Genomic DNA, 27,232 nt, shown 5'->3' with positions numbered 1-27,232 from the left:
TTTGGCTGTCTAATCTAGAAGCAGGACCACCACCTGCATCTCCCTGCAGAGGCATCCTGAAGGCCAGAAATACAAGCACACTAAGCAAACCCAGACGGCCGGGCCCTTCTTCCTCTCTCTCCTTTGTAGGGGCCGCCTGGGCTCGGACGCTGTGCACAGGAGGAGGAATGAAGATGTCTTACACGGGAGGCTTGAGGTCTATTAAAAAAGGTAGTAAATCCTTTTACTCAATAACTACTGAATAAACAGCTTATAGGTTTTCTAGGCAGTGGAGGTTGGGAAAAGAAAAAGCTGCTTTCATGAATTTTACATTCTAGCTGGGGAAGTCAGATGATGGGTAATTAAAACAAGTACTGAAAATGCCTATCAAGTGTTTAGAAAGAAATTTAAAAGAAACTTAATGTGTTACTTTCAAGGGTTCTAATTAAAAATAATTCCTAACCTTAGCCTTCTTGTACTTTTTAATATTTTCACAACTACGTATATTTTAAAGGTTAGAATTCTGGAGTTGAAAAGACTAAAAATTATGTAGTTCAAGCCAATAAATACTTCTTCACTTCAAGCAAACTAATGCCATCAATTTCCAGCTGTCTTTATGTTTCACTAGCAGGTTTAATTGACAAAATGTTGTCTGGTCCCTTTAGTACACTGAGACAGAGAGAGAGGGGAAAGGGGAGGGAGATGAGGAGGAGGAGGCGGAGGGAAGCAGACACAGACCAGCAGTCCCGGGCTACAGGCTCCAGTTTTTGGCGTGGTGCCTAAATATACCAGATCTACCAAGAGAACCCCCAGTTTGTTTGGACTGGCACTAGAACTAAGGACTGACCTTCCATTAGCCAGATTTCACAGCAGGCAGTAAGGCTGTTGCTTGGGGACGAGGAAAAGAGAAACGGGTAAAGACCACAACGCAGGCGATAACTTGAGTGACACAAAAGGGGAGACGTAGAAGATTCGGGAGTGAAATATTCAAAATTGCATCTTTTCAAAAAGCAAGCTGATTTAAAGTGAAAATACATGGTAACCGAGTGAATGAGAGAAAACAATTTCTAAACTGGGTCCCTCATGGGAAAATATATCATACATACTTTATTATAAGAGAGATGCAGAAAAATCAGAACACTGGCCAGCGGTGACTCTGTCCTTTTGGGCAGTGAACGCCTTGTCGGGGTGACTGAGCCACGTGAGGCCGAATGGCGGGCGCACCACTCAGCTTCCCTCGTTCGCTCACCAACAAGCTGTCCGTGACCTGACGGGCTCGCTCAGAGTGGCTGGTGGCCCAGTGAAACTCGCTGCAGACTCTGAGTGCATCACAAGAAAGCAGCGCCTGCGCTGCATGTAAATGCCGGGCACCTGCGCTCTCAGGACGAACGTCCTGAGTGCCCGAGCGTCCTGCCAGCCCGGGCGTTCTCAGGCTCAGAGCGTCCGCAGCCCTCCTCCTGCTCCCGGTGCCCGTGCCTGGCTCTGCACCCGCCGGGAGGCCTTGCCACACGCACCATGGGGACAAGGCTCTGGCCACATGAGAGTGCTGCCGGCAGACCGGATTCCTACCACGGGAATTCCACTCAGAACAGCCAGACACAACTTATCAAGCCTAATATTCAGAAGCCAGAGAGGCCCCGATTTTCCTTTTCAGTGAAGAAGCTGACTACTACAGAAGCTTAGAGCTAGCATCTGCAGAGAAATTAGTGGTGAATTTTCATTGCATTCAGCTCAAACCAAACACTAAAAATGCTCGTGAACCAAATTTCATTCTATTTAAAATGTTTTTCCAAATAACAATACTACCTAGTAGTTTCCACATTTATAGTTTCAAGCAGTCAAACGCATGCTTTCTTTTACGCGGTGAGTTTCAGAAATGCTACTTATAAAGAATCCGCCCTCCCTCCCTCAGGAGATAAGCTGCTGGGAGAGTGACGCCCGCTGCACTCAGGGCCTCCCCTTTCCTGGACCCCCGAACGGGGCCTCAGGAACTCTGCCCACCAGCGAGACCTCGATCAAATCTAAGATCAAATCTCACATGGCTGTCCACGCTGAGAGGTACTGGGTTACTTTGTAAATTTTCTCCCGCTTTGTCAGGAAGCAGAACAGGTGGGTCTGGCCTGCTGCCACAAAGGCCGCCGGGAGGAGGCGTGGAGGGTGGGGCAGGCCTACCGGACAAGCACCAGGAAGCCCACGACGCCTGGCCTCCTGCCGAGCCTCCGCATCATGGCTCCAGGGGTGACGCCCAGTGTGCCCTGCTCTCTGTGCCGGGACAAGCAAGTTATACGGAAAGGTAATTTAAATTAACTTGACTTGAAAAGTACGAAGGCTCCCGGTTTTCTGAGTTCTTATGCTTTAACAGTTACGGCATCAAGCAAGGATACAGAGGCCCTGTCTCCTGGCTCCCGGGTCTACCTCGGAGACAGGGACCCTGTGAGGCGTCCCGCCGCACAGACCTCACACCAAGGCGGTGTCAGGCGAGCGCCGCTGTGTGGAGGTTCTTCGGGGAGACTGACCATTCCACTCTGCTCACAGACCTCAACCCATTTTGCACACATTTCCTACTTAAAAGAGCAGTTTCTCATGTATGGAAAGCATGGAAGACCCACGGCTAGAACTGGCTGCAGATCTCTGGCTGTCAAAGGAAAGAAAAGAAGGGGAGCACAGCAAGATGCAGGCAGCGAGCAGATACCATGCAATTAGCCCGGGCTCCCTGAACTGAATCCACAGTGACTTCAGTGGGCGAGATACACCTTCCCTCCAAAGAGCCCATCACAAAAACAGCTTCTACGTTATTCAGTTCTTGAGTTTGGACAACAATGGACACGTGTCTTGGAATAAACCCCAAAGAGAAAAAGGAAATAAGGGATTGAGGAAACAGGGGACCTGGGAAAATATTTTACTGGATACAGAAAACAATTAGACTCATTTCCCACATGGAAAGATTATGAGACAACTTGTGTTTGTTTTGAGTCCACAGTCAGTTTAACCGCTCTAAATATAAATGTCATCCAGAGCACAGATCTCCCTGGATGGGAAATTAACTGCTCTCTACAGGCATTTCCATGCGAAAATGCAGGCTGAGTTTTAAACAGCAGACGCATAAACCCTCGGGCCCAAACCCATTGAGCTCAGGTTGCTGTGACCTTCTAAATGTTCCTTAGTAAAAACGTTGACTTCTCTGTAACTCTGCCCTTTCTCAATTTTGTAGTACTGTCTCTTCTCTCACTTAGGAAATCCTACATATGGATAGATTTTCTTTATTTTAAAAAGAAAAGTTGATTTCCCACTATAATTCGATCCAAATTCAGTACCAATATAACATGCCTGAAACCTCAAGTCCCCTTTCGGACTTTTAATGTTCTCTAGTGTCCTTACTCCCTCTAGAGGCGGGAGGTGTGAATGAACCACGAACTGTAACTGTGGCAGGGGTTTGAAGCAAACCAAAACACACAAGAGAAAAAGTTAACTTTCTCCTTGGGCAAGTCACCACGTGCAAAGATGGGCACCATCACTCGTTACTACGGAAACGCAAGTCAAAACTGCAGTGAGACACCATTTCAGACCCACTAGGGTGCCTACTCCAAACAGCAAACAAAACCACACGTTAGTGAGAATGTGGAGAAATCAGAACCCTTGTGCACTGAGGGTGCAGATGTAAAATGAGTCAGCTGCTGTGGAGAAAAGCATGCTGATTCCTCAAAAAGCTGAAAACAGAATTAGCACACGACAGCCATTCCACTCCTGAAAACATAACCAAGTGAAGTGAAAGCAGGGCCTGACTGTGTCCATGTGTCCCTGTGTCCCCAGCAGCCAGAAGGTGGGCACTGCCTGAAACGCCCGTGCATGGAGGAACGGAGGAACAGAACGTGGTGAATTCAGACAAGCACCCGGGCAGTTAGTGTGCAACAGGTACAACGTGTCAGGCTCAGAAGATAAAAGAGCTCTGGGCTGGACGGCGCTGGTGGCTGCACAACACCGGGACTGTGGTCGCTGCCCCTGGGCTGTATGCTTGAAAATGACTTATGGTAAATTTTATCATGTGTATTTTACCACAATTAAAAAAAGCCATTCAGGTGATTTAATCTGCAGCCAGATCTGGGACCCAGCGTTCCAAAGACCAAGCAGATGAACCAAAGATGGAAAAGTGTAACAAATTAACATAAGAGTATGTCCAGTACAAGTGAGCATATCTGGTTTTTGAGAGGAGAAAGAGAAAAATCTATAATCTGGGATATGTGTTTATAAATTAAATTCTGGCATTTTACAAATATCAAAGCTGTCTACTCTCTCCTCTTGAGAAAACATGCCATCTTTACATACTGGTCCTCTTCAAAATCTTAGTAACGTTTATATTCTTTCCACAGTAACTCAGATCTTCTAAGTAACAGACACGAGACTTTACTGAGGGTTTATGGGCTGGAGGTACTGTGATAAATGCTTTACCCACTGACTTCACTACATTCATCCTTCAAAACCACCACTAGTAAGTGGCAGGGCTGAGACTAAACTCAGGGCTGTCTGACTCTTCGTATCTTTTTTTTTTCAGCCCATTCCCTGAACATCGATGTTCTAGCCACCTTCTCCTTAACTCCTACCATCAACTCTGCTTAGCTGTACCGCCAGGGCCCCCTCCTGGGCACATCATCTCCGCCCTCCTCCGGGGAAGCCTGCAGCGTTATCACCACTGAACAGGCGTGACCGCTGACTCCTGTCAGATAGCCCTGCAGACGCGACAGAGGGAGCACTGACCAAAGACACAGGCAGGGAGACCTGGGTGGTTTCAGTGTGTGTGCGTGTGCAGGTGAGGGATGGAGGACAGTGCCTCTGGCCAGGGGCAGGAGGCAGGTGCCTGTGAGAAGACAAACTAGGAGGAAGGAAACAAAAAGCCTGCAGATCTGCTCCAGTCCGTCCGTCCCCACTGCCCTCACCCTGGATCAAGGGAGCCCCCGCCGCACGTGCAGGAACTGTGGTCCACGGCTTGGGGTGAGGGCCAGACGTGAGAGGCTGGGGGAAGCAGGTGTGGACCAGGCCCTGCCTCTGCTTTCTCAGCCCTGCTCACCAAACCCCTGGCAGGTGCCTCACGCTCTGAGGTTCAGGAGCACAGCCTTCAAAGGCCACTTTGAGGGCTGTGGTGTGGAGCTCAGTGGGACAGTGCTTGCCTATCACGCACGAGGTCCTGGGTTCAATCCCTAGTTCTTCCATTGAAAAATAAATAAATAAACCTAATTACCCCCCCAAAACAAAAAACAAGCAAACAAACAAAAATGCTGCCTTTGCCCAGTCCCTCCCCAAAGAGGGCGCTATGTCTTGAGCCAGTGTTTCATGTCTTGTAGCGCTTGTGTTAACAACCCCAGGGCTTACCCACTGCCACCCCTGCAGGTCATCACCGGGGCCAACACAGGCTTTAACAGTGGCTCTCAACCCGGGCCACACATGAGAATGACCCAGGGAACTTAGACAAAAATGGGTTCCATCAATTTCTGGGGTGGGGCTTGGATAGTCAATTTTCACAAGTGTCCCAGTGACCCTAAAGAGGGCAGCCAAGGCTGACACTCACTGGATTGTGGCCTGTCCTTTCTCCTCCTGCATCACTTGGGAATAAACAGCCCATACTCAGTGACACAAGACATCTGAAGACCACAAGTACTTCATGCAAGAAAAACAAAAGGATTATAAATTATATCAAATGCAAAAAGGATAAAACAGATTAAGGGTTTAAACTTCATATAATAATAAAAATGTTCTAGTGCAAGAAGAAAACAGAAAAATCCAAGAATACGAAGCATAAAGAATGTAGCAGTTGAACTGAAAAAACACAAAAGACGGGACAGACAGACTGTAACACGGGAGGAGCGAGCGCCGGATAGCAGTGATCTCCCAGGAGGAAAAGGGGGCCTGGCCCCAGAAAGCACAGTCGCGGGAGCCTGACAGCCGCACGACCGACGTCCCGGAAGAGGGAAACGGTGCTGAGGGGACACAGTTGAACAAATAACGGAGACAATTTCTTCAGGATAAAATACAGTCAAAAAGTCCAACAACAGGGCCAGCTCTCAAACAGGAGAGACAGGAGACCCGAACCCAGCAACTCTGGAGCAACGTTCAGACCCGAGAGACTACGGATTTTCAACAGGACGCTTAGCACGAGGCTGGTGTGTAGTATGTGCTGGTAAAAAACATCAACAGGTCTCTGGGAGGCTCTCATCACACCTGATCCAACTCGGGGGGAAAACATGCTTAAAATCAATGTTTATGGTAAGAACAGGACAAGGACGCCTGAACGTCAGCCGAGTGCCCTGACCCCAGGGCTGCAGTTAGAATTGCTCCCGGCCAAGCTCAGGTTTCACCGGTCTGTGTACTTCTACTTCGGCGGTCATTTCCAGGGATACCCAAGACCCCTCCTCCCAAGGGAGGCTTCAGTAGAGACAGGACTTGGCCAGGCTGGGCACGCGCCCCTGACACACAACACCTCATCCTTTCGGGACATGCGGTGAGAAGCCCAGAGTGCTCGCCAGGTCTGTGTGTGCCAGGAGCCGGGGAGACGAGGAGGCCGACCCAGGCATGGACTTAACTGCCAAGCGCCGCCAGCTTTCCAGGAAGAGAGAAAAAGCCAGGGGCTGCTCATCAACACGTTCTCAGCTAGAGAAGCACCCTGTGTCTTTTCTACCCATTCTTCGCAGCAGTTATGCTGGGGCTCACACAAGGTCTTCAGTAACGGCTTACCTGGTCGACATCAGCGTTTCTTGGAAGAAAATATACTATATTATTAGTGATCTTCTGGGAAAGTCTGAAAATTTCAAAGGTGGACAACAGTTAAGGGGAAGGAACAAAAACAGCAGTTAATTTTTGATCAGAGGTAAGCTCTTTACTAATTATATCATAACCGAAATGTTCTCTGATATGTAGCAATAAGGCAGACATTTAAATCCCCTAACGGGACCTAAGAGAGAACTAAGCAGCTTACTGTCCCTGATGGGTCGGGGATTCGAGGTTCAATCTACTGATTCAAGGTTCCCAGTAGAAGGAAGCCAAGAGGGAAGTAACATGCTCTTTCTTTCTGCCACAGAAAGGACAGAAAAGGACAAAACCACCTCTTCCCAGTAAAGAGAAGAGACAAGTAACTCCGCCCACTATATTTTTCTAAATTTTAATTAGTAATTTAAAACACAATTCCTGTTAGAGTCAAACACATGATTCCTTTGGGGAGTAAAGATAAAGAAAGGGACAAATAATAAATGAGATAAGAGTTTGCTTCAGTATCTTGGAAAAGTAACAGGGGAAATCTGAAGACACACAGAGAGTTACAAGTCAGTGTGAGTCGAAGAAAAGTCAGGGGATAGCTGTGGACTCTAGGGACAACTCTTGAGGAAACTCCCAATTTTGAGACAATAATTCCAAACAATGAATGCTTTTTAGTTCTTGTTTTGTGATATAAAATTGGAGAATAAACAATGGAAATACAACCTCACATTTCCACAGCTTTTGGGGATCATTCACCCGTTAGTTTTGAGGCAAAACAAACTGGAATCTATCAAGTGCTATTAGCTAATCTCTCTCCTCTTCACCAATTTGTTTCTCTCTTTCAAACACACACCACACACCCGCCCACCCCCTCCACAACCACTGTCTGAGTAAACTCCTAGGATGAGCAAAGGATATCCATCAGGGGACATCATTGTCCTGATGTCAAAGATCTCTGCAGTGGCGTAGTCCGGTCCCCCCCATGGCGGGCTGAGGAACACGACGTCGGCCTTTAAACCAGGAGCCAGCTGCAGGAAATCTCCACAGATGAACTCAATCTTGTCCGCCGTCCCATAAACTTCTGCATTGTTGCGAGCAAGGTCAATCTTGACAGGATCAATGTCAATGGCGATCACTAACAACGGGAACAAGAAAGATGAGTTAGGTGATACTGGTTATTCGTTATACAGAATAGCTCATCTCATGAGCAGTCCGTATTTTCTGTACAAGATCCCCCTTTTTTAAAAAAGACTTTTTCAAGGGAGATTTGGCCACAGATACGAGACAGAGAATTTAACAAAAATGTTCATCTAAATTAGAAGAGTCCCTTGTGTTGTACCAAGAGAGTGGGACTGAAGGGCCTGGCCTTCAGAGCTGCCTCACTCCGCCCAGGGCGAGCAGTGGTGGGGGCCGCCCGGCGTCTGCTGAGCACCCCATCTGGGCTCAGGCCGGGCTCTGCAAGGTGCACAGCTGGGCTGCCCACACTTGGGAAGGTGACGGCTGCACGAGAAGCCTACAGGTGCTCAGATTTCAGATAAGACCCATTTCCTCAAAACAAGGCAACTTTCAAAGGAAGACAAATTTGACAACTTCTAAAGAAAGACAAAATAATAAAACACGTTTGATGAACCTATGTCGCCGACTTACGCAGAGACGTGAAGACACGTGCTGGGGCTGTTTAAGGAGACACTTTAGGTGGAAGAGCAGGCGTTCTGTCCCCACTGCACAGGCTTTCATTTAATTTACTGCAATTTCATAATCAGCAACGCAAACATAAGTGAATTTTGGCTCACTCACGTCTTGCGGTAAATTACTCAAATGCACCTGTATGGGCATCAGTATGTTACTCATGGTATTTTATATCTGGAAGGGCTAAGTGGCATCCTGATACATACACCGTGGTTGTCAAGGAAACAGCCGTTTTCCAGAAAATGTGGGTTTCAGAATTTGTTAACACTTTTGGGAAATAATGTACTAAATAAATCACTTGAACAATGAATGCAAGCACCAATTATTACGTTGCAAAATCATGCATTTGCAATGCTGTTTTTCTGTTCTAAATAAAGTAACATTCATACTTAAGAGAAAAGAGAGAAACATCCTTTTTAGCTGCTTAATCTGTTACAGTTATTGTACAGAGACGATGCAAAGATATACTTACAACAGCAAAAATTCGATGGAAAAAGATGACTTTCAACATCAAGTAAATTCAGTGAACCCTCATGCTTTCACCTGCACTTCCCTGGGAGGCCGTCTGTTTTCAGGCCTAACAGAACACAAGCAACGCAGACCTACCACATAAATGAAATCCTGACAAATGCTGGAGGGGACCATATATTGGACTGCACTGTCCAATAATGGTAGCCACTAGCCACATGGGGCTATTACCTTTAAATTGATTAAAATGAAACAATATTAAGAATTTAGATCCTCAGTCACACTGTCATATTTGAAATGCTTGACAGTCACAGGTGGCCAGTGGCTGCCATACTGGAGGGCACAGATACAGAGCATGTCTATCAACACACACACACACACACACACACACACACACACACATACACAGTTACACATACACACAGTTATACAGACATATACACACATACATACAGTTATATAGACATACATATACAGTTAAAGAGTGACTGATTGAGTGCTCATGTGTGTGTATAAACACAAACACACAATGACACTTTGTTTCGAACTCCCTACCATAATGCTGGCAGCTCGCCCACACTAGGGGCGACACATACCACCACCACAAGAGCACCTGTGAGTCACTACTGTGGGTGTGGGGAGAAGGTCGTGGGACACGACTGCATGAACACACTCGAGGACCTGAGCCCCGGTTCACAGGCTGCAAGGACAGAAGCCAGAGTGTGCCTCCTTTTCTTCCCGGACGGAGGCTGGCGATCTCTGAGTGTGAGTGACGGGCTGTGAGGACAGGGCAGATGCAGTCTTCTTTAGCTTGAGACCCACGTTAGACATTTTCCTTTACCAAATATGTACTAAGCTACAGAGGACCGTGGCAACAGACCTATGCTCAAAGAAATACAAATCTACAATATGGACGGTTTCTGTAATGTTTTGAAAAAATTTCCAGATCTATTTGCTAGTTTATCGGAGGGCAGATATGTTAATGTTCATTATATAATACAACGCTGACTGAAGACAAATTTTCCAAATGTTGAGGAAAAATCATTTTCATCCAATAAACATGGATTTGAGCTCACAAGGAGTGGCTTATCTGGCAAAGGCAGAGGAGAGCTTTAAGAGTAAGTAGTGAATTCTGGGAAGAGAAGAGAATAATTCCTATTCTAGTAAATATGGAAGTGGCTTTCATCCAGGCTGCCAGGAGGCCATACAGTTAGCAGGGGTCACGCTCCGGGGGGCAGGCGTGGCCAGATACGGGCCTCAGGTCAGCAGTGCTGGTCTCAAGGTCGATGTTCAGTAGCTCTTCGTCACGTTCCAGCCCCTGTATCATGCTTTCCAGGATCATATGCTGTCCTAGTTAACATTAGGAGCTTCATATAAATTAATGAGACTCAATCGAAATTTACTGAAATGGAAGCCATACATATACTGGTGGGACACAAAAGCTGCTTCAGAATATGACTTCTTAACAGTTGACGTCTCTAAAATATCACATTAAACTTCAATTTAAAAAGAATTTAGAAAGAAGAGCGATAGTAGATTCAGAAAAAGTAAGCCCTGGCCTCATGACTCGCTGTGTCAACTGGGGCAGACTGTCCAATGTCGTGAAGCCTCCTCTCCCCCGGGAAACGGCACACGTCCTGCCTACTGGACACAGACCCCGGCGGACGCACAGTAACAGAGGCTTTCTTTCCTTTGATTCCCAAGTCACACGACCAAGTGGACAATCCAGAATTTCCGAGTCTTAGTGCCTCAGAATGTTGCCACTGAAGGGTGTCACAGAGGACCTCTCCATTCAACATCTCCGTTCAATTAAGCCTGAAGGCTGCCCACAGTCACACAGGTGGAGAGCGGCAAAGCTGGGAACCCCTGTCCACTCGTCTTTCCTTCTAAAGAACAGTCTCCCATTTAATATTTTTAGTTTTACATAATGTTATAATCTTGGCTCCGCGAGTTGTGTCTGTGATCTCGGGCAAGTTACTTCGTTTTTTATTTCTGGATTTATTTGTGAAACACAGATAGTAATAGACACTCATCACAAGATTGGAGACTAAATACATGAACACAGAGGCACTTACACCGGTATACAAAGTGTATGCTAAATATATGCTAGCTATTATTATTATATATTTGGGATTAAATGATTCATTATTAAATCTCAGCAAAGACAGGCTGAAGCAAAATGAAGCACTGACTGAATAAACTGAGAGTAAAGTACTTTTCTTCCATTGGCGACCACTCACCCCTCTTTCCTGTCAAGGCAAACTGAATGGTATTTCCTCCAACTCCACAAAATGCGTCGACGACGACGCCACCACACGTGAAGGCCTGGCTGACTCTGCCCGCGATGTGTTTGGCGATCTTCTCGGGTGTGACTGAGAACCAGCCCTCTGCGAAGGGAGAGTGCTTCTGTTATGACGCTCAGTGTCAGGAAGCCAAGCCAAACACATGTGTAACTATATGTTATATACTTTAAAAAAAACGTAGTTTCTCTGTTCAAAAAATCATAAGCCATCTAGTTTGAAAGAAAAGGTCTACAGATCCCGTTATAAGAAGGAGTGGCATCATTCCCATGCCCAGTTTCCGCAGAAGCAACTGCCTCGCCCCGTCCCCAACTCTTTCCCAGTGCACCTCTCACAACTGAATGCGACTCCAGCTTTTTTGTTTGAAGCACTGACTTCTGACGACCTATTATGGAAAATGGAAAGTCAGCTCTCCTGACTGACCACTCCCCCAGCTTCACTGAGGTTCCCAACTGGAATACTGAATTGTAGGTTGTAATGTCGTAACAGTGTGCAATTTGTAACTTTATTATTGTTGCATAAAAATATCCTTGTTCTTAGAAAATACACACTGAAGTAGTCAGGGGCAGGGGCACTTGGATCAGAAAACACACACACACCACACGGAAGGACAGGGAAGGTGTGGCAAAGTGTCAGAAAGGAGCTGGATCTGAGCAAAGCGGGTATGAAAACTTCTCACTATTCTTGCAACTTTTCTCTAAGTCTGGAATTATTTCAAGGTGAAGTTAGAAACCACACGTGCACTCTACCGCGGTCTAACTTGACGCCGTCGTCGAAGCGGGAGAAGAGCCGGTATCTCTGGGCCCAGTACTTCGCCAGCTCAGGCACAGCAGCGATGTCGGGAGGCAGGCCAACTGCCTTTCTGTCCTTGCTTCTCTTCTTCTTCCTCTTCTTCTTATTTCCAGCTACAATAAGAGAATAGAAGTAATACAGATGCTCACTACAAGAGGAGGAACTCACAGGTGACTTTACCTGCAAGTGTAGGCACATCAGGTAATTCCCACCTGGGGCTCCGTGCAGGAGCAGCGCAGACTCCAACGACAGCCTGTCGTGCTACCTGCCGGCTGCCCTGAGCCTGGGAAAGTAACCTCGGCTCCTAAGCTCCATTTCTCATTCCCCTGAAGGAGTGAGTGAGTGGGTGGTGTTTCACCTCCTCACCTCACAGGACCCTCGGGACACACGCAGAGGTACGAGTACGGTGTGAAAGTTGTCACTTCTCTTAGATAAGACACTGCGATAGTGGGTGAGTTACAGACGTCCCCCTGCTCTTCTTGAACAGAAGCTCCCAAGAACTGACTGAGCTCTAACTAACTCTCAGCTACACCAGTGCTCAGAGCCCAGCCGTGACCCAGAAGTCGTACGGCCTCTAGGAAACTGAAATGGGTCACTAGCTTCATTCAATAGAAAAGGCTTTCAATCATTCAGACTAACTTCTTAGACAAATGATTTTCATTAGTTTAGTTTTTAGTTCTGCGCAGATTAGACACAGCAACTCAGAAAGACAAGAGTGCTGTCGTACCCAAGTACGAGGACAAGAAGTGGCACCGACAAGTAACTCCACCACACTGAAACGGTCCTCAGACACTGCTCTGTGTCTTAACAGGGTCATCTGACCACTGCAAGCAGCCAAAGGCATCGTCAGTAGCAAAGTGCAGTGAGTTTCTCAAGAGGTGGGACACTAACACTGTCAAGTGCACAACTCCTCATTGTACGGGACTGGACACTGGTAACCTACACAAGACGCCAGCATTCCCCAGGCCATTCTAACCAACATCTTCCAAGTTCCTGGGATGGTGGTATCACCCCGGCTGAGAACACCAGCAACCTGACAAGTGGTGATCAGGGAAGTAGGGGCGGGTGGGAGGATGGGATTTAGGAATCAGACAACTTGGTACCGAGTTCCTGCTACGCCACTTACTGGCTGTGTAATCTTGGGAAAATTTCCACCTTATAAAAGCCATAATATTCCAAAAATATATAACTGGAATTACATATAAATGAAATAAAAATAATAGTTGTTTTTAAAATTATAAAAGAACATTTGCTATTATTATTTTAAAAATTAAAGAACATTTGCCGTAAAATAAATTCAAATAGTACAAAAGAGCATAAAGTGAAAAGGCTGCTGTTCCTCATTCTCACAGCCAACTACTGTAAATACTTTTTTACATCAATGTACCGTCCAAAAAGCAAAAACCGCTACCAACAACCATCACCACAAAAACCAACAAGAACAAAAAAGATTATCCAAAAGAAAACCAAGGCAATACTAAATTTCAACAGGAGCACGAGGCACCGGCCACCCCGAGCCCAGGGAGCAGAGTGCGGTGCAGAGGCCGGTCCTAACGGCACACAGAGGAGCTCAGTTTCCCCACGTGCTTTGCGGTTTTATTTTATTGTGCTCGTTCAGCCAAGAGTGCAGGGTGTTCTGGGTGCCAATCATAGCCATTAGCACATTTACGCTAAATACGACTTCTTTCAACTCAAGAATAAATACGCATGAATTCTTAGGGAGAGATGATTCGTAGGTGACCCCGTGGGAAAAGCACGTTGGAAACAGCGCATCTCAGCCTGCCAGCGCCAGCGAGCGAAGCACCGCGCTCCTACCTTCAGCTTCCGCCTGACGGGGGTCTGGTCCAGCCTGAGCCACGCCATCCTCTGCATCTGCGGCGGCTGCCGCCGCGCCATCCCCGGCATTTTCTTCTGCTTGCAGCTCCGCCGCTGGAGACCCGGCACGGCCCTCCCCAGGTTCCGGGCTGCTCGCCTCCCGCGGGGTGTCACCTTTCTTCGTATTCCTCTCTCGCTCCTCTGACCCACTGCTGGTGCACGTGTCCTGCACGTTGTCACCAGAAACTGACTCCTGTGATGCTTCTGCATCCACTGGTTCATTAACCCATTTTAGGAATTTTTCTACCTGAAATTTTAACACGTAACAAGCATGAATTAATTCCAGATCACACTGAATAGTCCCACTTGCTTTACCATTTGCGACTTGACAAGCTGTGTCACAACTACCAGCCGAGACGAGTAGACGGTGCCACCCAGCTAAGGTGAGTAAGTCGCTCCACCCTAAGTGCACTTGGCTATCTGGACGCACCACGACCTTATTAAAGATCTCTTTAAAAGGAAAAGCAAATCCGACTGAATGCAAAGTGATGACCTTCCTGTTATCAATCAACATGAAAAGGAGAAAGCTGAACCGTCCCAGTGACTTTCCACAAAGGCGTCTAACAACAGTATAACCGTACTGTGCGTCACCACTACAGACGGACCTAACTGTTGTCGAGCCATCAATTTTAGTTTTTCAAATTACACAGAGCTTTCTGCCCTGGCCCAGGCTACAGTCTATGTTAAATGGTACTCAGCATCAAAGATGAACTCCACAAAGACGTGGCGCCGAGCTGTCTCTAAGGATAAAAGCAGTGCTATCTTGAAAGGAATGCACTCTGTCTTCTAATGAAGCAGGAGAGCCAATAAGACCCTCTTTGAAATGTGAACAAGGCTCAAGGTCAGATGATATACACTTCCCGGCAATCTTCTGTAACAAGGATATTCTTCATAACAGTCCTCCGTGGCCTTCCCAAGAGTTAGGAAAGGAGGACCAGAGTGACAGACAGAGATGCACACGGACAGCAGACCAAAACCTCCCTCTGAGGGGACTGGCCTGTCCATCAACTGGGCGCCTGAGGACACAAGAGCCGCTCGCACTGCTTCCTCAGAGGCTGTGTTTCTGCTCTTCATCTACTGAGGAACATGTGGCACCACCACATCCAACCACCCAGCACGCTACAAAAAGTTCTGCAGGGCTGACTGGACTGATACTGGGAAATGTGTTCCAGACACAGCCAGGGCCACTAAAATATTAAAATACCATCTGCAACCATCCAATCTGAAATATAATAAAAGCAAAGCTATAAATTGATAGCATGTTTAGAAGGGCGGTGAAGGCAGGGAAGGATCGTGGACTCCAAAGGTAAAACAGAGTCATCCCGGGATCAGAGATTCTGCACCAAAGAGCTCCTGGAGATGTGAGAGACACAAAATTCTCCTCCCTGGATGGTGCTTTTTTCCTGTAATGGAGAAGGATCACTCACCGAGCCAAGCAAAAGCAACTCTGATTACTTTTGTCTTCCAGGGGCTTAGACGGCAGGTTCAGCCAAGTCCAGGAGAGGGGCTGAGTATTCCACCTAACAGTGAATCTCTAAGTCAGCATTGAGGTTCCTGCCATTGGGGTGAACCTGTCAGTGCAAAGTCTGACTCATCATCCCTCGACGACCTCGAGATTGAGGCTCACAACAAACGCTCTATCAGGGATCGCGCTTCTGGGGCCCTACGTAGCCTGAAACCGCGCAGAAGCTGCTACGCGTTCCAGACACCACTGCTCTGCAGCTTTCAAAAACGTCCCTTCACCCTACTCTCAACTTACCCTTTTTGCAAATTTATTTCACACAATATATGCCTTTAGGAAGCAAATGGAAAAGAATTTTAGGTACCGTTGTATCTGACAGAAACAGGGTTCCCATTTGCAAACAATAATTTTAGGGAGTCAAGGTCACAAAGTGACACCCTACCTCTAAATATAAAACAAAATCTATACATACCTTACTCAAAGTTTTGCTTTTCTTAAAAAGCGTTTTTTCTGGCTCTTCAGTAAAGAAGATGTGTTTGTTTTTCATACTGATTCGTCGTCTCATGTCCAAGAACTTTGATTTATACTTCACATTCTTCTGTAGGTACCTGACCTGCCGGTGGCTGAAATCTGAAATTTCACCGTATCTGTGACCAAACCAAAAGAAGTGAACTCAAACCTCAGGGTCGATGAGTTTGTTTCCTTATGAAAAAAGAGGAAAAACTAACAATTTTCACTATTTCTCTCTTAGCAGCAACTGTTCTAATTTCATTTTGTTAAATTACAGAAATTATGAAATAAAGTTAAAAATGTAGAGGACTTTAAAGGTCTAGTTTGTATGTTAATTTTCAAGTAAATGTGAAACACCAAAGGTGGGAATGTCAGTATCTTACATGTAACAGAAAGTAGAGGTTACACTGTAAAACGTAATAAAGAAATAGCAGAAAAACGTAACCCCAGTGCCTGCTGGGTAAATGGGATCTTTTCTCAGTCAGGTGATGCCCACACTCTTTAACACGTATCTGGGTATGTTCAAATCATCTTAAAAGTGCCACTAGATTCTTAACCTCAGTCAGTCTGAACTCACCTAAGCAGAAACCCCCGATTACTAAAATAACTAGAGAACACTTGCTGACTTAACCATCTGAACTTCCCCCCGAAAGAGCTGTGTCTGCTATGAGGCCTTCCCCGACTCTGCCAGGCCTCACAGGCAGCCTCTCCTGCAGACCCCTAGGGACCCAGAGTGTACTGTACAATGTAGCACCTCAAGGCTCAGTTTGGTTTTAAATTCAGGTGTTCTCTTCCAGCCATATTATAAGCTTCTTTTAAAAAGCGTATCTTATCCTTCTTTGTTGAGTAAAGTTGGGTGCTCTAAATGGAAAGAGAACAGCTAAGTTAAATCCCAGGTAACAGAATAAATCTCTGAGTATATACCAGCAAGAGCTACCTAAGTAATTCCTCAATAAAATTACATGTGGGTAGAAATGAATTCTGCCTGGAATTTAAATGTGGCAATATCAGGAAAACTCTTTCTATTATTTTTATGGACTCTAGGCTTAAATGATTACATGGCTTAAAGTACATAGAAATGATCATAATTACCTTGACGCAACATACTGACAGCTACATACAGCATAACTGACATACCATGATAGGTAACTGGTAGTTTTTTACAAAAATTTTCACAGTATTGTAACTGTGAATACGTATTTCTGAGCTAATCTGGGTATCAACCTTGAAAGCTGTGTCTTTTTCTTGTGGACTTCATAATGTCTAGGTATCCATTAAAACGTCACAACCAACAAAATTAAGTCTCAACCCACAGAAACATCAAAGACCTTAATCTTGTTTTCAGTCATGGTGTAAGCGGACACGAATGGCTGGTCTTTAGTGTGTGGTAACTAGTCAGTTCGCGCTTTATGTCACGTATAGGAAACCCTTCCGTACCCTTGTATTTACTGCTGGGCATTTAATCTCAGGAAAATACAGTCTCTGCACCCAAAGTTCACAGCAGCTGCATTTCTAAGAGAGAAATGCCACACACAAACCAGGAGATCGGCGGCTGAGCAACACCGGCAGGTCCTCACCCCGTGGCGCTGCTCACAAACGAGGAGGAGGGGCTCTGGTCCCACAGTACCCGGGGGCCTCAAGGGCGTTTGCTTCGCTCTGAGGAAACAACCTGGACACACTGATGTCCTCAGGAGACGGTCAATTAAACGCTGCTGTGCTGGAAGGACTACGTGAGTGTTCGGATAAGGCAGGGCAGAAAGAACAAAGGTAACCGCAGGTCTGGACTTCTCGCGTCAGGGTCACCGCACGCCCCAGACGCACAGAGGCAGGCGTGTGAGATGCGGGGGGCGGAGGGAATGGCTTTCTCCGCGGCTGGGCTTGAATCCCCTCTCCAGGAAATGACGCGACTGATCCTGACCAAGTCAAAACCTCTGTGAGTGGCAGCTGCTTCATCTGTGAACTTGGACTAATGCTGGGTGGCTACGAAGCGAGCTGAGTCAATGCGTGGGAATGCGTCAAATGTACAGTGTTGCCTCCACAACTCCCACCAAGAGAGGTTAGTGTTGCTGTAACATCTCAAATGGTATCAACACACAGCCGTTGTTAGCTATCTGAGCATCAGAGAGCTTTAAGATAGCGGAAGTGGTTAAGATTTCTGGAAGACAAAAGCGTTAATTGATAATTACTTTTGTCCGGAGCCATGCTTGAATCCTAGAAGGGAACCGCTGTCATCGAAGTCCAAATCCGGGTTTTCATCGATGTCCAGTTCATGGCTAAACAAATAAACAAAGCAAACTGTGATAAGCCGTTACCTCCAGAGCCCACAAGTGCAAATACCAAAAGGCACAGAGTCAACCCATGCAAACTCCCCCATCACAACCATCACCCGTAGTTCAGAAACCCAGGGAGACAGGACAGGGTACTTTCATCAGGACTTTTCCAAATGAGATAAATTACCTAGCAGTGTGTGGAACACAGTAATGAGCACTGAAATCCTAAACCAGGGCAGGTAATTATCTCTATTCCTGAACATGGAAAAATACGGATCTCCGCATTTTCTTTTGGAAAAGCACCAGCTAACCCGCAGTCTTAAACTACCCTCCGAGGTCGCAGCTCTAGGAGTCCTCCTTAAAAACAAACAAGGAAGCATCTGAGAAGGATCAACCCAACCAAGAAAGCTACCAAAGGAAAAGAAATACTGCTTTTAAAGAGTAAGATTGTGAAGTAAATGACACTAAGTGACTCAGGACCCTCCAGCTTTCGGGGATAGCTTCTAGTGGTCCCTGCTGTCTGGGTGACAGGAGCAGATGAAAATGATGAGAAGTCACTCTTACAAATTAAGCTCACTGAGTATTTACGGGGGACCTACTGGGTCCCAAGAATATACCTATACACTGATCCTCTGCCTCTAGGAACCAGTGGGAACCAGTGCAGGAGCTGACAAGCAGGATGCACCACTTAGAAGGAACATGGCAGAGCATGCTTTTATGTACTGCCTCTCAAGCTTGCTTACTGGTTTCCGGGAAGGTGCATGGAACATCAGAATCTCATGCAGAGCACTTCATACCCTGTCAGGGAAACGAGCTGTTTCCAGCTAATGTCCACGTTCTGTAACGCCCATCCTCTCCTTGTATTTTATTGCATCCGCCCTTGACCCCACGTTATTCTCCACCTGGTTAACTGCATGCATCGATGGTTTCCTAGAAAGCCTGCCTGTGGGAGAGCTGGTCTGGACCGTGGCTTCAGAGCTGCCCCTGCTGGAACCCAGCCCCTGGTAAGGCGCTCGTCCCTGCCCTGCCCCAGGACTCGTACCTACAGAACAGGAGCGTTAGATTCGCTGTATCTCAGGTCTATCTTAGCAATAAAACTCTGTGATAATATAAACCCAGACTTTTGGGAAAAAAATGAGAACTCCCTTGAGAGAGAGAGACACCTAGTTACATATCAGATAAAGGCAATCATCCACTGACAGCCACCAAGTGTCAGATATATTACATGCTAGTTCAAGTCTTCCCAAAAATCTCACAAAAAAGGGCATCGGGCCCACTTTACAGATAAGACCCCGTGACTGAATAAGAGGCAGAGCAGGGCTCTGACCAGGGTCCTGCCAGGATGTGCAGTCTCCCCTGCGCAGGTGGCACAGCAGGCCCTCCACACGCGCAGTCAGGACACGGGGGCTCAGGGGCACGCGTTCTGGAGAGAGAGGGAGTGTGCGACTTGCCTCCTCCGGAGTTTGCTCCGCTTCTGCTCAGGTGGCTCTTCCTCGCTCTCGTCTCCGTCCGTGCCCTCGGGGTGGGGTCTGTCTTTGGCTGCGTTTGCTTCTAGTGACTCCTGTGAATCTAAAGAGGCAGGGACATTGCAGTGGACTCCCCTCCGGTTTGACAACTCTTCTGTCATTTGCAAAGGCAAAGTATTCCAGGGCCTTTCCTGCAATGAACTATATGCACTTATCAGGCAAAGTGCCAACCACACCTCTCTATTCTGTGTGTCTACACGCAGAGTCTGAGCACAAAAACTGGGAGCTGTGTCTATTAAAATCTAAAAGTTTCCATGATCTAACTACTTAAAAAGTGAACTAAAACTACTTTTTCCATATAGCTGTCCAAATCTATACAAATTAATCCACAAAGTTACCTTTGGAATAGCTGTTAGCGATGACATTTTGATGGAATTTTAATCTAAATGACTCTTAAAGATGGCATGATCACATTTGATTAAAGATCATTTCCCTTTATTAAGAAGCAAATACGTTTAATTATCTCTAATACAGCTCTTAAAATAATAATGGAAGTAACAGAAAGATAAGCACTACCATTTAAAAAGAGTATTTTTAACTTGCAGTGGCTCCGACTGAGGCACATGCCTGTCTCTGCTCTGCACTTCTTCAGGCTGGAATGACGTGTGTGGTGGGGCTAGAAGTGGAGAGGTGTCTGCAGTACACACTGGGCGGCTTTGATTGTGTGAGGACAAACTATTTCAGGAGAAGCTGACCACAAACAGCAGAAAACATCTTACACGTACCTGAGGGGGCAGACTGTGAGGTTTGCTATGTTTAATGAAGGGAAAAAGGAGGAAGACGAGGGAGGGTAATCAAAACGAGGAACACAAAGGACTGACCAGTATACGTACTTCAAGTTTCAAGGTCAAAATAAGCACAGAAAGGATCAAAAGACTAAAACAGTCCCATTTAAAAAGGGCGAACAAAACAGCAAAACAGAAGGACTGAGAACATGCACTGAAGTTAGCTCTGCTGCACGAGGCAGAGAAGAGAGAAGCTCTCTAGTAACTCTCCGAATGAAACTTCAGGATGAAGGGAGACCAGTGATCTGGGAGGAGCAAGGCAGACCCACTCACTAAGGAGAAAGTCAAAACCTTTTGCTTTATGTATGAATGAGGCTGAGAAGAAAGTTGTTATAAGCCAGACTTCTCCACACCAAGCATCAAGAATGCCAAGACAACACATCAGGGGGCTTCAGGACAAATCCTAGTTATAAAACTGTCCTCTCCCGTCTTCCTGGTGCCCTCGGTTGGCCGTGCCCTTCTCCTGAGCGAGAGCGTTCTTACCCACCCTCCTCTAACTTCTCCCAGCACACCTCGCACTGGCTTCCTTTCGCCCCGACAGCAGCACCAGTCTGCACAACAATTTCATTTTTAAACACTCAAGCAGGAGTCAACCAAGTTCCTTATCCTGGAAATTCTATGAGAATCCTGAAATCAACCTGTCCAGTTATAATATAACACCACACCCCGTGGAGTCTCTTTACAGAGCAAGACTTCACTTGTCCAGAGTGAATTCCAGACACGACTCACACTCAGATTTGCCTAGTGGCAAACGTGTACTTTCAACCACTCTTTAAGGTGCCTCCTATGAACTCGGTTGCTCCAGAGAAACTTGGTCATTCCAAGCTCCAAATTAGATTTCTCAACGGATTTCCAAGGTTTAATTCACTGGCCACCAAAGTACAAAAGGCAGGAATGATACTTTTGAGACCCCTATGCAAATATTATTTTTATTTATGTAAAAGGGTAATAAACAACTTGCAACATAAAAATAAGATGGATTAAATCATTCCATTGCTACACTGTAAAACATGGCTGGCACTATTTAACTCTACCATAAAGGACTAGTGTTAGTTATTTCGCTAAGCAGACTCGTTTTGTTAACCATTACTCAGTAGGATAAATGGATACACCTTGGCCAGTCTTACCCTGAGCTGGTTGCTCGGTGTTTCTCTTCTCAGACAAGCCGCTTTCTTTGGTTCCTCCGTTGCCTGGTTCACTTTGGCCAGAAGCAGGGCATTCTCTTCCCCTGTCAGCGTCACCTGGCCACTGACGTCCACCACCACGCACAGAGCAATCCAACCTGCTCTGTTCCACCTCCTCTGAATTCAGACTTATATTGCTAATCCCATCAAGTATTTCATTATGATCTCCACCACTTGAACTAGAACTTTCGCTGCCAGTTGATGACGATGGAGAAGCAAGTGAGTCTGTTTTCATGCAATGTTCATCTGTCTTGTTGTCACCTTCCGTTATAGACCCGTAAGTTTCTGCATCACAGCTTTCTGAGGCATCAAAAGTCCAACCCCGAGCTTCCCAGTAATGAAACTGCTCCAAATAATACCAATAGAGCTGACTGTAATGTTGTTCCCATTCTTCCTTTGTATCAGGGACGTTCCAAGGTTCAGGACACAGCGTCTGGTCGGGATGTTTTTCTTGCCAGCTTTGCCATAACAGTCCTCCACCATATTCATGCCAATACTTTTCCCATTTCTCTGTAATTTCTAGCTTTGGGGATACAGTATTTTCGACAGGAAGATTTTCAGTTTCAGTGTCTTCTTTGGTTTCAAGTTTACACGCTCTGGTGTTCTCACACTGCTTAACTGAAGGCAGGGTGTGTGGAGCCAAAATGTCATCTTCTTCATAATCTTGTCTCCAAGATTCTGTCATGATTTCCTCCAAGTACTTCTTTTGATGCTTTTTCTTTCTCTTTTTAATTTTAACTTTGTTTCTAGTATTCATGGATACCTACAAGGATAAATAGCTTGAACATAAATTGCACTTTAAAGCTGTAAGAGGAGTAGAATTCAAGTCCGTTTTGACACTGAATAATACAAATACCCTCGACCCCCGCCCTGGGTTACCATCTAAGTTTCCAAGAGGAGGAACAATCGCACACTCCCAAGAGGGACGGATTACAGCTTGTAGTTCTGGTTAATATAAATACACATTTAAGAAGAGGTGAAGTGTTCCAATTCATGAATGCATTAGATTTGGGATAAAAAATAATCCATGTGATATTTTACGAAGAAAACTAAGAAACAGAAACAATAGGAGTAAATTAATATTTACCTCAAAATTCTTATGTGCAGACACCCCACCGAACTGAAGGGGCAGCCCCATACTTCTCATGAGCTCAGCCTCAGAATCCAGTTCGCTTTCGTCTGGGCCCACGGCTCTGCTGTCACGTGACCCAGTAGTGCCGGGGCAGGGACCACTTTTGTCCTCCTCTGTGGCTTGGTCTCCTACACACAGCATTTGTTATGTTCACTTAGTTTAAGAGAAAATTTAGACGCAGGTTTTATCATCCTCATTTTAAAGGAAAAGTATCTAAGACCCAGAGTTGTTACATGACTTGCCCAAAGTAAAGGTGTGTAAATGTTACGATTTTTAAGAGGAAGAAAAATAAAAGGAAAAAAGAAGGAATTGATGGAAATACAGACTAGTGAAAAAGGAGCCCACTAAGGATCAAGAGACAGCCTCTGGTCGGGCCCTGCCTGCCGCTGCCCCCCGGCTGCCCACCCAGCCCTCTCCCCGGAGCACCTGCCCCGCGCTGGGCCGGGGCACAGGGCTGAGGACGCCCGAGGGGACGCAGCGGGGCGGCCCGGACTGGTACCTACACTTCCCCGCCCCTTGCTGGCAGCACTGCCGCACTAGGTCGCGGGTTTACAGTGAGGGCTTGTGGACTCAGCTCAGAAGCTGTTAATAAGGTGGGCGGTACGTCTTCAAGCCTTCACGGGCAGTTCAATCACAGCCGTGATTTACAGCCTGGGACTCCGTGGGAAAGTTGACTTCATGAAAGGGTTGTGCTATTAAAAGCCTGAAATCCACTGAACTGGAGGACCCTCTCAGGTTCCCTGATTCTAGGACTTACAGAAAGCCTGTTTTATTGTAACAAAACAAGTTGACTTTATCAGAGTATGGTTATCTAAAAGTGGATCAGACCACTAGTTGGACAAATACCATTGAAATGCTCTATTTTAAAACGTTTGAGATAAAAATCACTTTATATACTAGCAGTCACCCAGGGCTGAGCCGCACTCCAGCTGCGTGGTCTCAGGCAACAGGACAGCGAACCTGACCACCGCAAAAACGGAGACTGAAAACAAGAGAGACCTCATATGCACAAACTCTAAAACAGGGAAAGATGACACCTAAGTAGTGAAGGGGATTCCTACTCACCGTGCCCCTGAAGGAACCCGCAAAAGCTCAGCAGAGAGCAAAATATGGGAAACGAGTCAGCGAAGCTTTCTGTTCCCCCCAGGGTGCGCATGGGAGCGAGTGTCTAAATAAACCTTATTTGTACGACACTGAAGCACAAACCAAACATCTCCCCCAGCGTGTAACTGAAGTGGCAATGATTTGTTCCACCATGTGAGTGAAGGATTTTCAGGGTAACGTGACACACGTACTCATGCTGATTGTAGCCTATACCTGTGCCACAGTTGTCCCCGTGTTTGGAGACCGTGCACGGAGAGGACAAGCGGGGTCGTGGTAGGGAACGTGACAGAGACCAAGAAGGTTTTCAGGTAACTGGGAGAGTCTCAAGGCATAGAATAGATTGTATTTGTTACTTGGGAAAGTTAATCCAGGTTGTGGCATCTTTACTTTAGGCAAAAGACTATGGATGCTCACTTGGAATTCATCCTGGATCACTAATCTATAAAACTGTTTAAGTGTCTGAATGAGGAGGCCATTACACGGACGCGGCTCTGGTGCCGTGGCAGCCTCCCAGACGAACCACAGCCAAGCCAGGGCCACGCACTGAGTCTGAGAGAACGCAGCTGAATGGCGGCCAGCCACAAGCGGCCAAGGAAGCCTTCCCAAACAAGGCAGCCGCCTAGCCTGTGGCCAGTCACACAATCTCCTTGCTTCTTGCTTCTGCGTCTTCTCTATAAAAACCCCCCTCCCAGCTCCTGTCGGTGGAGTGCTCCCAGCCACCTTCGATTTGGTGCTGCCTGATTTGAATCAATGTGGACTCAAATAAATTCTTGGGGAAAAAAACAAAACAAAACTTAATGTGCCTCAGTTTACCTTTTAACACACTAAAATTGTTCTGAGGAAACTATGTTCTCTACTTTTCCAAGCTTCAAATTTCAGGTTCTCATATCTGATGGTGACAACTCAGGAAGGAATGCTACACAAGTCAAGAGAGGCCCCCTCAAGTCCGAGTGCGAGCCAGCTACAGGAAAGGGAGGATGTGCTCTGACAGCGATTCTGGAACCGTGTGGCAATAAAAAATAAGAACTGACTATGATTACAGGATTATTTGCCAATCACAATATTTTATGGTAACAAATTAAACTTAAATTAGTCATGGTTGATTTTAGCAAGAAAAGGCTATATGGCTTCACACTGTATTACCTGCATCGTAGCCACTGTCCTTCACATAGTAGCCTTTTAATCCCAAATTGTATAATTTCCGATCTCTGTGAAGCAAATTAAATAGTCAATATTGAAAAACACTGAACTATAAATTTAGAGAAAAAACAAGTTTAAGGCAGCATGGGTTAATTAATAAAAAGGTTAAAAACCAGAACAGCTATCTGCTAATACATTTTCCTTACCTGTAATACAGAGGTAATAATACATACCTCATGGGGTTACAAGGATTGACAGTCTATGTACAACATTTGGTGAACACCACGTGGCAAGTATGTTATAATGGTAACTACTAATTTATTGATTAAGTGGCAGTTCTGGACATTGGGGGAAGAATCTGATCCACCTTATGACACACAAACAGTGAAACAGTCTCTAAATTTGCTGTAAGAAGTGAGCATAAAGATGGAAGGATTTATCTTACGCATTTATAAACCCACATGCGGACCCTAGTCCATCTGCAAATAGGCCAAACTACCCATCGCCTAGCAGACATGCTTAGTTACCACAGTCTAACTTAGCAGATATGGTCTGAGTTAAGGTTGTTTTGAGGACTAACATAAAATGAAGTTCTTATTTATTCAAACTGGAACATAAATCAAAATAAACCATTCAGTCTCAATGAGTTTTAAAAACAGTGAAGGGCTAACCTTTACATACCTACTTCTAATTTTTTTCTTTACTAAGATAGGAATTTCATAACCAAAATAAACCTAACAGAACACTTAAAGGGGAAGGGGAGAAATTTTGCTATTATTATCTTCCTGCCAGTAAATCACGCTGCAATAAGCTCTGTCATAATTGCTGTAACAAAGCCGTCTGCAAGTAACAGCTAATACTGCTTTTCTAATGGAGAGACAATAAATTCAACAAAACAAAATTCTTGTGTACTTCATGTTTCATTTCACATCCTTGTTTATTTTTTGATACTTTATAAAACTTAGAGTAGGTGGGGGCTCAGCTGGACAGTGAATGGGGAAGGGATGAAGAGCAATGTCCTCTGGCAGCTCGTCCACTGACCCCTAATGTGAGGCCCAGGGTGAGGGGTGCTGGGAGCTGCAAAAGGGCATCCATGGTGTGCCCATCAGTACACAAGGATGTGGGCACTAAGGTGCCGGTGGAGAAGAGGCCCAGGATGGCTGCAGGGCTGCTTACAGTGAGCAAGTAAGTAAACGTACTGAGGGTAAGGACAGTCAACACACACGTTCACGTTCGTCTGCGGAATGCGTTTGTGGCCTAACTGTCTGTGGAGAGGGTGCAGAGCATTGAAAATCCAGGGGCAGTGAGCACAACGCGCACCCACGTCTTGGCTTCTAAACACTGCTCTCCACTGCAAGGAACCAGGGTCGCCTGGAGAAGCGGCAATTCCTTGTCGCAGCGTGGACTGTAAGATTACTTTATTGTCCCAGAAGGTTAGGAGAGCTAGAAGATGGCTAGGGACACATCGAAAGGACACAGGCCCACCTCCAGGGGCTCCCATCAAACATCTGACATGATATGAACACCCTAATAAGTGGCGACAGTAACAGAATATAACCCATTAATAATAAACTAGCAGTCCAGAGTCCATGTTAATATAAATAAAGGAGTGAGCGAGTGCTCCATGCAGAGTGCTAACTAGCAGGCTGCAGGCAGAGAACTAAGCGTGCGCTCTGGCTGGTCCCAGTGCAATCTCTCTCTTGGCCCCACATCCACACACAGCTGGGTGCTCTGGAGTCCCGCTCACAGTGCCAGCCTGCATGCCTTTGGGGGGAATGGGCCAGCCTAACAAGTCGGGTAGGGCCGGAGGAAGGAGCACAAAGCCATGCCCCACGGGTGAGAGGTGAACCAGGTGTCCAAGGATATTGCCAGCGTATCCCAAGGCTACGAATAATCTGCCACGGAAAGTTAAGAAAAGAGGGAGAGGATTCAAGCTTTTAAATTTTTATGAAAATTCTTTGTTTCCTTAGGGCAAAAAGAATCTCTAAGAGCATGCATCACAAAGAAAGGTGTATTTTTAATGGCTGATATTTGAAGAATTTCCCATTACGCCTGCTAAGTGTTCTCTACAAAGCAACCTGAGTTTGCTAAGCGTAACTCAAACCACAAAGCATGGCGATTCTGGATGAACATCTGGACCTGGCACAGAGTATAAAGACCAAGTGAACCTCGATGCTGAGTTGAACTATAAAGCTGGACACCAGACCTGCAGCATGGGGGCCCCACTAAGATGCCGCCCCCTCAGAGGCCTGACCGGGCAGCTGATCGGCACGCC

The 27,232-nt window shown here is 46.1% G+C and overlaps 1 protein-coding gene across 1 annotated transcript in view; it reads right to left on the bottom strand.

Annotated features, from left to right (window-relative positions):
- The window catches only part of TGS1 (trimethylguanosine synthase 1), a 32,848-nt gene that overhangs the window by 2,784 nt on the left and 2,832 nt on the right, over positions 1-27,232 (bottom strand). Inside the window, exons 2-12 of the mRNA XM_010989537.3 lie at positions 24,961-25,025; positions 22,669-22,841; positions 21,525-22,344; positions 19,538-19,655; positions 18,003-18,089; positions 15,779-15,953; positions 13,785-14,091; positions 11,927-12,082; positions 11,118-11,264; positions 7,639-7,855; positions 6,703-6,781 (exon numbers count right to left, since the gene is read on the bottom strand). Of these exons, the coding sequence (XP_010987839.3) occupies positions 6,703-6,781; positions 7,639-7,855; positions 11,118-11,264; positions 11,927-12,082; positions 13,785-14,091; positions 15,779-15,953; positions 18,003-18,089; positions 19,538-19,655; positions 21,525-22,344; positions 22,669-22,841; positions 24,961-25,025 (2,344 nt within the window). The remainder of the gene's footprint in view (positions 1-6,702; positions 6,782-7,638; positions 7,856-11,117; positions 11,265-11,926; positions 12,083-13,784; positions 14,092-15,778; positions 15,954-18,002; positions 18,090-19,537; positions 19,656-21,524; positions 22,345-22,668; positions 22,842-24,960; positions 25,026-27,232) is intronic.

Source organism: Camelus dromedarius, chromosome 30 (genome assembly GCF_036321535.1).
Source record: "Camelus dromedarius isolate mCamDro1 chromosome 30, mCamDro1.pat, whole genome shotgun sequence".
Classification (NCBI taxonomy): domain Eukaryota; kingdom Metazoa; phylum Chordata; class Mammalia; order Artiodactyla; family Camelidae; genus Camelus; species Camelus dromedarius.
This window is presented reverse-complemented; position numbering and strand designations above follow the sequence as displayed.